This window comes from Amphibalanus amphitrite, unplaced genomic scaffold (assembly GCF_019059575.1).
Source record: "Amphibalanus amphitrite isolate SeventyFive unplaced genomic scaffold, NRLGWU_Aamphi_draft 001825F_arrow, whole genome shotgun sequence".
Taxonomy (NCBI): Eukaryota; Metazoa; Arthropoda; class Thecostraca; order Balanomorpha; family Balanidae; genus Amphibalanus; species Amphibalanus amphitrite.
Genome location: NW_024883318.1, coordinates 91140 through 103467, shown reverse-complemented (window position 1 = coordinate 103467; position 12328 = coordinate 91140). Strand labels below are relative to the sequence as shown.

At 48.7% G+C, this 12328-nt stretch overlaps 1 protein-coding gene across 4 annotated transcripts; it reads left to right on the top strand.

Moving 5' to 3' along the window:
* The first annotated feature begins 1899 nt into the window (after positions 1-1899).
* On the top strand, positions 1900-9093 carry LOC122375370 (zinc finger and SCAN domain-containing protein 12-like). 4 transcript variants are annotated; one of them, XM_043354725.1, is made up of 7 exons: positions 1961-2201; positions 3452-3565; positions 3735-3875; positions 4126-4350; positions 4506-5711; positions 6022-7891; positions 8180-9093. In XM_043354725.1, the coding sequence occupies exons 6-7, from the start codon at positions 7631-7633 to the stop codon at positions 8633-8635; spliced, it is 717 nt and encodes a 238-aa protein (XP_043210660.1). In that variant the 5' UTR covers positions 1961-2201; positions 3452-3565; positions 3735-3875; positions 4126-4350; positions 4506-5711; positions 6022-7630; the 3' UTR covers positions 8636-9093. The 4 variants fall into 4 exon arrangements, with proteins under 4 accessions (XP_043210659.1, XP_043210657.1, XP_043210656.1 ...); XM_043354724.1 differs by lacking the exons at positions 1961-2201; positions 8180-9093 and adding an exon at positions 1900-1948 and having other exon boundaries at positions 6022-7184; XM_043354722.1 differs by lacking the exon at positions 8180-9093 and having other exon boundaries at positions 1900-2201; positions 6022-7184.
* Positions 9094-12328: the final 3235 nt, after the last annotated feature.

Genomic DNA, 12328 nt, shown 5'->3' with positions numbered 1-12328 from the left:
GTTTCTGCTGTTTTGTGCAGTGATAGTAGCAGGTAACTGCATGCTTGTCAAATTATGTGAATAAACGAATTCATAACATTGCATTTTTCTCTCCATGCAAGGAACAAGTAAGATGTTGTAGAAAATGTAATAGAGGGCTGCATTGCTGATTTTGCACTTTATCAGAGCTTTATTTAGAATTGCTTTCCTGAAAGCTACACACAGGCCACAGTACTGAAATTCACAATGTCATAGCTTTTGGCAGAAAAAAAAGAAAAGACTTACCTAGGTAAAATTGGCTGAAAGTATGGCAGAGCAGGTCTTGATGCGTATGCCCATCCGTGTGCTTGCCGAAGCCGAACTGACTGCAACACATTAACTCTGACCCACCATGGTGGCTGGCATATCCTGAACTTTCACCACTCTAAACAAGACAACTTTTAGCCCTCAGCATTGTATTAAAACACTGTACATGACACTCAAAATTTGTTTCAGTGCCATCCACGGACAACATCAGTCGCCATTCACCAGGCCAGTAAAAACAGAATAGATAATAGCTTCAAACCCATGTAGTCAGAGTTACTAGGTCTGCACCTCAAAACAAAATCCAGGTGACATTCACCACGCCAGTAAAAAACAGGTACTTAGGTAACGTAACAGCTTCAAATCTGGTAACATGTTGGTCGGACTTTACACTACCATATTTACATGGAATAATATGATACCAAACAATAGTGCAACCATTCTGGATAACAAAAGTGTATGATAAAATTAATTTAGAAAACTTTGGCAGCATGATTTACGAGCACAGGCAGGTGTTATCTACCAGCCTTCTCAATGCTCGTAAAACCAACATTGTGGTTTTGATTTTACCTTACATGATAACACACTTGGCTGCAATGGCACATTTAATTTAATACTGTGAAAAGACCAGTTATAACCACTTCACAAGCACAATTGCACCTCATGCCGACATCCTTTACCAAAGACAGTCAGCAGCGTCTTTCGTCAAAACTGGATGATCAATCCCCTTCAACTGTTAACATCAAAAATATTTCTTCATGGTGTGATCTCCATATGGAAACCTTGCAGGAAAAGAATTAATGTCAATTGTCAGCTCTTCAAAATTTCTTTGGACTTTAACTTGGAGTACCATATCCAGTTTGCTTTGATATTTTGTTTTTTATTCCATGTTGAAGTTGAACACCAAGCTCCAGATACCTATAGCAGGCAGCTTGATCATCTTCGGCCTTGGTATAATATCAGTCCAAGTTCCAGTGGTGGGTATCTTCTAATATTCAAATTAAAATGAAAAGCAATAGGCTTTCTCAGCGCCGACGACGGATTTCACGTTGATAACAAAGGGAGCTCAAGGTCAGCAAAACTCGGGTTCAAGGAATGGCGGGCGTTGAAATGACTGCTGACGTCATCAAGAAACCGCTAATGGTTAAGAGATAGGGACTAAGCTGGTCCCACCCTGCAAGTAAAGGGAAGAAATTTCTTGAACACCATAAAGCTGCGGGGGTTGCGACCAGGATAAATGGTGGTTTCTGAGCCTGGCCGCAAACTTGGCTATCTCAACTCAAAACTAATGTTAAGGTGGGATGGTCCCTTTAATTGAAGGTGTTCCGCCGCTACTGACTGCCCAAGGCGCAAATAGGCCTGCCCAGCCCGGATTTGATCTTGGGAGCGGACATTAAAATAAAGGGAGCAGATAAAATACTGATGGACTGCTTGAGTTATTGTCATAAAATAATGGCATTGTAGTACTAATAAATTATTATTTGAATTTAGACGAGGGTTTTGCTTTGTCATTCAAAACACGCCTCGAGTGGACTATTAATTTCGTTGCAGTGTTTTGTTGGAAACTCTTCCGCTTTTCTGCAAACACTGCGTGGGTGCGTCGTTCCTGGCGCAAACATTCACTCCCTGCATTCACTCGTGACGGCCTTGCACTCGTGTTGTCAAGGTATATAAAAACACTGCGTGTTGTGATTCGCGTGCTGCAAGAGTGGGCAATTTAATTTTATTTTATTTAACAAAAAAACAACATTCATTTGGAAATAATGTAATTTTTATAAAATTAGACCTTGAGTTCACATTCTTTAGCCGCCGTAGCAATGCATATTCCTCAGAGCTTTGGTCAGAATGCATGTCGCTGCAGCGTGTGTGGTTCTGGGGCTCAAGCTGTGAATCTAATACAAATAAGTCAACTGCTCAAGGTAAGTGAAGTATGTATTGGTGAAACCAGAGTCATTGTTATCAGTGATTTGTGACAGTATAGGATTAAGCAATAGTTGACTTGGGACCATGGCAACATGACATCAATTTGCGGTGAACTCAATGGATCACTTCAGTTGCCATAGTTAAAGGATACACTAGGTGTGCTATGCTAGTTAAACATGTTGGAGGGTTTTCCATGTAGTCCCTCTGAATTACTGCCCATCACCAAAGGATTCATTTCAAATTCATACATATAAGTTACGACCAATGTCACACAACACCGGTGACACGTCCTGTAGGCGTTATAGATTATATGGATCGCTGATTTTCAAATGCCTACTTAGGTCGTTCTTTGCATTGTTGATCACTCTGTGTAAAAGTATACATTAAGTCCGAGTGACTGTTAAAAGATTAAGTTTTCATATTCTTACATTATTTGACATCCTGAATCCAAAAATGATACTTATATGTCCTGGAAATAAAAGAAAAACATAATCAAACCTGACCTAACCTTACCTATTCACCTACAACCTACCAACCTACAACCTACAAACCTACAACCTAACCTACAAACCTACAACCTAAAACCTGTCCTAAAACCTACAAACCTACAACCTAACCTAACCTAACCTAAAACCTAAAATTTTTGCTGTTACATAGTTGTATCAACAGCGTCACAATTGTCCACTCGGACCTAATATATACTAATACCTCACTCTTTTTCACATTTTGCTGGGAGTGTCTGTAAATTATTAAAAAAGGCAAAAATAGATTGATGGCTTAACTGCATTCTACATAGGCCATCTCGGTTTTATCCTGTCCTGTGTCTTTTAAAAAGACATGATGAAATTTTATAGGATGAAGTGTGAGTTGTACTTCAATTGAAATAATTGCAGGCCTGTAGTAGGTGTTATGTGATGCAAGCATTATGCTTCCAGAAAGCCAAGCTTTCACTTGAATTACTGTTCCATTGAATTATTAGGTACCTATTCAAGGGATTGCAGTAGCAGTAGTATCGATTGTAGGCATTAAATCACTTACAATGCTTTTTAATTACTGGCTCTTTACCAGGTCTGTCATGTCTGGTGCCTACATTTCTTCTTATTGTCAAAAAGTCTTTTGGTCCATGTATTTAGGCTTATATTTATCATTGTGGAAGTGGCTCTGGAGAGCTTCAAGCCACTTTCTATGCATGTTTGACAAAAATGGCTGTCACACATTGATATGAGTGTATTCAATGAAACCACAGGAGAGTGCACAGTGGTACAAATCGAAGGTAGAGTGGGCCTTGGAAGGCCCCATCCGCCTGGAGAGTATCTGCAACAGCTGTGATCGGCTTGTGAAGACTGCAGACCATCTCAATGTAAGTGGGGTTAACCGTTGTCTTTCTTGCTGTCTTTACTTTCAAGCACCAAGTATTTCAAGTATATTGTGCTTTTACTTTATCTTTACCTGTGCTGTGCCTTGATTGCCATCATTCATCGGCATGACAAATGTATCACCATTATCAATGTTTCTTGAAATATCCACAGAATGAGCTGGCTTCCACCTTGACCACCCTGCAGCAGAAGCACAGCTCTCTGCAGCAGGCAGCAAAAGATAGCGACTCTGAAGAAGTGACAGGAACTGTGATCAGTCAAAAGCAGACTGTGGACACTGTGCAACAGGAGCAGGTAATATACTACACGTGATGGAATAAATATTTAACCGTGTACTCCAGTCCAAGCTGTTCTAAAATAATATAATTGGATAATATATATTTTCTTCAGTGAAGTTTTGTACAGTTTGAGCAGTAAGCATGTCAGTTGTCTGCCAAGTGCCGGTCAAAGTGAACTTTGTACAAAGAGCTTCTGTTTTAAAGGATTATCTTATACTCATTGTCTTCGCCCAAGCATCAGTTGACCAACCCCCTCCTCCCGGCAGGCATCCGGCCGGCGTGTTGGAGCAGATGACGTCCTCATCACCATCTGGACGGATCGCCGCCTCTCCTCCCGGCCCGAGCCCCAGGTGGAACAGAACTCCGCAGTGGTGGTGGACTCTGACTCGTCGGTAAAGCGCACTGATAGTGAATCTCAGACGCTGGGAAAGGAGGCTGAGGAAGATAAAGCTGCCATTGCTGGACGCTCGGCTACGAAACGGACACGAAAGGTAACTGGTCACAGTCAGCTGCTTTTGAATGACTTGAATAAATCCGTCTCTCGTGTCCACTTTCAGCACCTGAATATGTAGAGTGGTAATCTTTGGTTAATTCATTTCATTTGCCCTTGAGCATGGTTTTGATACCTTGCTTCAATCCATTTCAGACGACGGTGCGCCTCTCTTGTGATGTGTGTCATCGGTCCTTTGGCACCGTGTCAACATTGGCCCGACACAAGAGGCGAGCGCACAAGAACAACGAAGATGATCACGGCAGCCTCGCGAAAGACAGTGCTCGCCATACAGGCTCTTCACTGCAAGAGGAGCGTAATTCAGCTGTTGCCAGGCGAGGGGACAAGGATGTAGAAACAGTTATTAGCCGAAGGAAGAAGAGTGCAGCTTGCAAGTTTTCGACAGGGGATGATTGCGAAGAACACCAAACCCTAACCGCTTGCGATAACGTCAGGTCCCCTCTAGCTTCATCTTCTCATGCGGAGAGAAGTCGCCTGCAGCCGCGTGATTTGGGACTCGTGGCACGCAATCCTTCCGTTGCAACGTCAAGTGTGGTTGCTTCTCATGCTGCTGGAAGTGTTTATGATGAATCACGCTCCAAGGCAAACGAAAACTCGACGAGAACGGCGATGAAGGCCGGGAATACCGAGGTCGGGTTCACGGATTCAGGGCCAGTACAGGATCCTGCTAGCAAGGATCAATCGTGGTTCCAGCCGGATTCTCCTGGTCCTCGCGATCTACGGACCCTTACACCCCATCATGAAATGTCCGAAATGTCGCAGTTCCCTGCACCTTTGCTCACTGAATCTACAGAGACAGTTGATGAACCCGTGTTAAGTCGGCTCCTCCCGGAAACTGCATCGGAACTCCTTGGCGACAAGGACAGTTCCTTGGAGCATACCATTTTCCCTTCGCTCGCCACGTCGACCACTGCTTTTGGCACTGAGGCAGCGGAGTCATCTGCCACTTCAGGCGTGAATGAGCCCATTGACATGGGAACAGACAGCCAGGAGCTTACCATTGCTTTTGATACTGGCGTGGAGCCACCGCCCTCTGGGACAGATACTCAGCAGTCTCAGCAGAAATCCTGCCCCACTTCTGACACCAAAATAAAGCGAAAGGCCGACTCTGAAGCGACCATCAGTTTTCGTCATAGCGTCACAGGAGGTAAACCGCCGAAACTGCGAAGAAGAATGACCAAAGACACGGAGACCGAGTCTGAGGATAGCGAGGAGATTGTGTCATCGCCCTCTAAACGGAAAAAGAAATCCACCGGCCGCCGCCGGTCTCGGCAGACGATGTACGAGAGGCACGGAGAGAAGTGGCGGTGCCTGGAGTGCTCCGCTCTCTTCAACACCAGAGTGAGTTGACTACCGAGGTGGTGCAGTGGACTAATGCAAATATTTATTGTGTTTGTTGGTAGAGATTCATTGAATAGTGCGTAGCCTGCCTCTTGCCGTTTTTATCATTTGTTTCAATACCTGAAACGCTGAATTTTGTGGAATTTCCTCCAAATAATATAATATACATTTCCCAAAATGGTCGCTTGCTTATGCTTTCCATACTGCTTGAAAATAATGTTGATGATAGATTGATTTCTAATGCGCTGACTTTTGATGATCCTGGGTCCACGACAGGCCTTCCGTTCACTACCCCACCTCCTGTTTACAGACCGGCGCGCACGGCCACGCGCTGACCCACACGGAGCCGGACGGCGGCCGCTGTCCGCGTTGCGGCAAGACCTACGCCAACGCGTACGCGCTGCGCCGCCACCGGGCCGGCTGCCTCTCCGGACGGCCGCCCTCCTGTCCCGTCTGCGGGAAGGTTGTGGCCGACCCGGCGTACCTGGCGCACCACGTGCTGCTCCACTCGTCAGGCGCGCCCAAGAAGCACCAGTGCGACCGCTGCGGCCTGGCGTTTGCGGGGCCGTCGCGACTGCGGGAACACATTGCGATGCAGCACAGCGGCGCTGAGACGTCGCACAAATGTGACGTCTGCCAGCGGGAGTTTAAACTGCAGCATCACCTGCGGCGGCACTACCGTTCCGTCCACACCACTGAGCCGGCGGTGACGTGCGATGTCTGTGGGAAGGGGTTCAAGCGCGCCGACCACCTGCGCGCGCACATGACCGTACACACGGGGGCGCGGCCGTTCGTCTGCGTCCAGTGTGGACGGGGCTTTACCCGGGCGGACACCCTGGCTGACCACACTAGGCTGCACACGGGGGAGAAGCCGTTCAAATGTGCCGAATGTGGGCAGGCGTTCAGGGAGCATCGCGGATACAAACGCCACCTGAAGACCAAACATAAACCGGCAGATGGGGATGAGGCGGGACCGCTGACGATGAGCTTGTAGTGGCGTGGAGATTCGTAAGGCCGCCCAGTGTCGTATGAGAGGTATTTTGGCAATATTTATTGTGCACCTTTCGATGGGGATAGTGGAGCTCGATTGTTGCATGTGAAAGCTGTAAATGTATTTCGATATGTCTTTATATCACCATTGAAGTTGATATGTCATGCTTTGTGTGATTACTGTATTGTCATCTTTTCGGAATGATACGAGTATTTAGAATAACAGTTCTGGCACCGATAAAGACTAATCTTAATCGTTTCGGCTGGTTTACCGATCTCTTCCAAGCTGTATGAATACAGAGCATTTGACTGATCTCGACGATCCCGGAGCGTTGTGCTTGTGTGGCGTACTTATGGAAAAACATTCAAGCATTCTCTATAGATGTGCGTTACTGATTGTGGTATGCTGTCATATGACAATGTTCTCGTGCTTTCAAAGTAACCACAAATCCAATAAATGTCTGAAGGTTGATTACATATCATTATGCAGTTGTTTCCATTCCGTGCTATTCAGTGATAAAACCAAGTGACGACAGTGGCTTAGCTTGTCCATGTTGCAAACATTACGTGGTTTTGGAGGGATTCGTGAACGTTTATACCTTTGAAGCTGTATACTCGTAAGGTCAGCTGACTGGTCACGGCTACCTGGTTCGAGTGGAATTGGAGTCAAGTGTCCAGTCTGACGCCAGCTCATCACTCAACGGGTTTCGGTTTCCATACTATACGAGCACGAAAACACGTGGCTCATTCTGCCGACTGAGTTTGGTTGTCTTGCTTTCTTTGCGCTGATGGCTCATTGCTAGTTATGTCTCGTGTTTGGTAACATGTCGAAGTCCGCATCGATTTCCATATTTGTCTCTAGCTTTTTCTGGCGTTCCGGCTTTCTCACGCTTCTGAATTTATTTTTGGACCTTGGCTTCTAAATACCGATGAAACGATCAGCAACTTCAATAAAGCTAGATTTATGCGGTAGCAAACGTTCATTCTTGAGATACAGCAGTGTCGCCGTCATGTCCATATCCGCCTCGGCTCCGACGCGCGTGATGTCGACGCTGGGCCGTGACGTGATGCCCGGTGACGCCGTGCTCGACTGTGACGCCAACGACGTTCAGGAAGACGAGGTGGCAGAGCTGGTGGCCCTGTACGCCGACACCTGCGCCCTCCCCTGCGAGACCATACTGTTCCTCGAGGTGAGTAAGCAAGGATGCCGAGTCTCTGAAGTCTCAACGTTTGTGTTGCAACTAGTCTTTGGGACAGACATGTTGGCGACGTATTTTAATCGCCTGTAACCTACAATCATCGTTTTGTTATATCGTCACCCGTTTGTTAGTTTTTCATACTGACTTTTTATCCACTACCTTTAGCTATGATCAGGCTCGTGGGTTCTTTCATTCCTCTGTATCGTTTTAATCGGATCGCTTGTTGGTGCTTGCCAACAAGTTCCCCTGCGTTTTCCTTACCGTTTTCCTGTGTTGCAGGAGAGCGTGCTTCCTGTGCTGGGTGACGCATTCCGCGCCCTCGTCATCGAGATCCGTCGCCAGCGGTCTGTGGAGCGCGCCTACTCGCGTCTGAACGCGCTCGACTTCCTCACCTCGCACCTGTACTCCAACAACCCGCTGCACCCGGACAGACCGCCCCACGACGACCTGATGCACCCGGACAGACCGCCCCACGACGACCTGATGCACACGGAGCTGGCGGCGCGCCTGCTCAAGTGCCGTCCGCGCCGGCCGCTGCCGCTGTGTCTGCGGCTGACTGACGAGCGGGCCGCCTCCGTGGTGCAGCGCTGGTACCGCGGCTACCTGGTGCGCAGGAGGACGGACGTGGCGCAGCTGAGACAGTACCAGGCGCGTCTGAGGAGACTGGCACGGCAGGAGGGGGCGCCGACGGGACCGGTCGGACCCCAGCGACGCTCCGGCCGAGCCTGTCGGTAGGGAGGACCGAGACCGGAGGGACCTCAGAGACTGTGCCTGCCGCTAGCGAGGACAGGGATCGGTGGGCCCTGCGAGATCGCACCTGCCGCAAAGCGACTAGGAACAGAGGGACCTCAGAGGCCGTGCCTGCCGCTAGTCGGAATCGCCGCCGAGAAGTGATGCTCCGTAGGGCGCTTATTAGCCTACAGGAGCTGAACCTGTCGCTTAAAAAATCACGAACGGTGTCCTTCTGAATAAAGGATGCAGCGCAGTGAGCGAAAGGCAGGCGTGGAAGGCGATGAGCGAAAGGCGAGGAAGGACTGAGCTTGAAACATTGCCGACTGGTACTGAGCGGAGCAGTGAACAGTCTCCCTCGATTATCAGTCATGGTGTCATGATGTGACGATTGAAGAGTTCTTTTCACATCTTAGTGAATTACATGGTTCGCTGTCTGCAATATAGTTTATTTGTCCCATGCACATTGGTTGATATGGCTTCATTTTCCGTCTATTGACGGGTTCACTCATATGGAATGGATCGTTTAGCTTAGGTACTAAAATAATTTAAAAGGGTCTAAACCACTCTCCTTCTCTATATAAATTCCTATTCTAAAAAGGTTCAGATGAAAGCACGATGACATACGTCCTTACGTCCTTCTAACTGTACCCACAGCTGTCAATCACCATTAATGACCGCATTACCGCGCTACCCTCCCAGCACGCCCCGGGTCACCCCGCGGTGCAGACGCGGTGCATGTCGGCATGCACTGCTGAGTGGGCCAGTGGGCCTCTGCAGCCCGCCGTCTCGGCCCGGGCCGTCTCGATGGGACTTGTTCGCCCTCCCCGGGGGTCAGATGTGTCCGCCGCCCGCAGTAATTGTACCGTAACTGCGATGTCGTATAGCTCGGGAGACTGACCTGCCCCCGAAACTGTGCAGAAGCGCTAACAGACGGCCGGCGGCGGCGGTCATACGGTCACTCATACGGGCTTCAAATTGCCTAGTTAGAATCAACTGCATGGTGCATGTTTCTCGGGCATGGTTAGAGCTAAATCAAATCACGGAAGGGTAAACAAAAATAGGGCGAGGAATGGACGAGTGGACGGCATGGTGTAGGTTTTTGACCTCACATGACCTCACTGCCACGAGCCAGGTCTGTGAACCCGTCACCGTGTCCAAGCGAGATAACCGTAATTAGCAGCAGTCTTGTCTCATATCCATCGCCTGTGCCAGGCGGCCAAACCAGAATGTCAGGTACCGCGGCCAATTTCCGCGTTGTTTTCTTTATTTGATGGTATTTCATTTCGGTGCAGCGGTCCGGCAGAGGGTCGGGTAGAATTTGGCAGCCATTCAGCCGCGGTGGTCTGTGTTTAGCGCTCGCTGGCGAGGTCTGATGACGGGTCAGCTCCAGTTCATGTTTCTCCGTGATGTCAGTAACGGTAGTGGGCCGGACGATGTTGGACCCGTGCCATAACGTCATATAATCTGCCTGCACCGTTCTAATTCCGGTCAATGCGACCGGTGGTTGTTATGCGTTTGTATCAAGAACATATTTACCTGTCCACACTCACTACACTGCCTACGATACATACCTATATAGGGATTGTCAAGGGCTGTATCTTGGGAAGGTGTGGCATCGTGTTGCACGAAAGTTTATATCGTTACCTACATCGTAACGATATAAATTAAATGTTTGAATACTTTGTATTCGCGAAAAATCGCACCTGTATACCTATGCAATTAGCTATATCGCACATCGCTGTCACTTTCTGTTTAACTTATCTCTTTGTTTTCCGTCGACGACATGACTGGACGGTGGATATGCGTCATTTGCATATTCCAAACGTCTATCGAATCTTTCGGTATATCACGAACTACAATCATGGGGTGAAAGGGAAAGCGCTCATAAATGACAGACATCAGCAGGCACTGTGAGCTTGTATTCGTGAAAGGGCGGCTTTCGGCTGCCACTGCTGGCCTGGACAGGATGTCACACACAGACCACTTTCGCTAACCCGGTTTGGCTGACCTGAGCCTGACTCATGGTTATTGGTCCTATACGAACATCAGGTGAACTGAAGTAGCAATTGGCTGAAGTAGCAATTGGCTGCGACAAGCGTGTGCTCTTATGAGTTCTGATATCCGACGGAATAAGATGAAACCTTGGCTGAATGAAAAGTTAATTGCAGTTTTACGGCTTTTTTAGCAAAACATTTTCCTATAATGTCATGTTATTTAATAGTACTTATTTCGGTTTAATGCCTTTTCCCACAGATTATCGTTTACTTAGACATACGGGCACAGGTAATGCTGCATTAAAATTGGCTTTAGATGCAAGTTCTCGTTTCGTCTTTTCGAGTCGTCCACAGGACTGGCCGGTGTCGCCGACCGGAAGGTTCTTGGCTCGTTCCAGTGACGGCCGTTTAACCCGCTTTCTTCCAGTCTTCCCTGGACTCGCTGTTATTTATTGGACATGATAATATGTCGCCTGATTGAGCTATTCCGTCCGCAGCGGTGGCCTCACTTGACCTCTGGGTCACCCACCTGACCTCTGCTTCATTCGCACCGGTCGTAGGGGTCAGATTCATATTCGCAAACCATGTCTGATCGTCTCAAATGGCGTGGAACGTTCAGTTCAAAGTCGCCGGCCCGACTAGTGCGCCAGTTTCGCCACGCCCCCGCCGCGACTGAGGCCACCGGAACTGCGGCTTTTGGTGGCTCTCTGTCGACTAATTTGTTCCACTTTCTTGGCGCCGCTGTTGGCTGAAAGACGCTTCTCGGTGCGGCAGCCGCCCTCTGCCAAACGAAACCGGTGGGGATTCACCGTCAGAAGAGGTCAGCTCAGGTCAGGCCACTGAGCGCTTCTGCTGTGTTCTGTGCTAAGCTCGACAAATGAAACACCGTTTGTGTCTTAAACTTTCAAGGTTTCTCTCAGCATGTGGCGCTCGGCATTCGACATGGACAGTGGGCACTTATTTCGGTACATATTTATTCAAACCCCCGGCGCTGCCATACAATTTCCTCGACCACGATATCTCCGCCCCAGTTAATTTTCCCGCCTCGCTGTCTAGTTTTCTGCTGCGAGCTGTCTGGAGGGGAGAGCCAACGCGCGCGGCGGCGACTTCAAAGCACGTCGAGGTTTCTGAGAATAGATGTCAAACGAGTGTGACTGAACGAGGCTGCATTGACGCTGGCATTCGACACTTGAGAAAGAAAGGAATGCTTGTGACTGCAATGTGCATGAAGTCGTGATGGATGAATTTCCATACATGTTTGGCAACCCTCTCTCCTGGTTTCCAAGAAGTCCACTCCAGTCCCTTCACGGTAGAGTGGTCAGCTCGGTGGCATTTCCTGCGGCCCGGCCGTCTGACCTGACCTGCATCAGCTGACTGAGCGGCCATCAGCTGACGGCCAGTCGGGTCACGTGACCGGCCGGCCCTGGCCGTAACTCATGGCTTGCTGCTCGCCCGGCCGTCATTATCTTTCCCCGTCGCTCGTTTGATGGCGCATGTCAGGGCGATGGGCTCACTCTAAGTCGGTAGTTTCGCGGTGCGAATCTGGGTCGGGTCGGGCTGTGACCCGATCGACCGCGGGTGACCTCGGCTGACCTCGTCTGGGCAGGTCGGACCGCGCCGACCCTGCCGGCTGGAAAATGGACTCCAGCTGAGAGACAAGATTGAATGGGGTTTTTGTTTATGCTATGCACGCACGTGATGG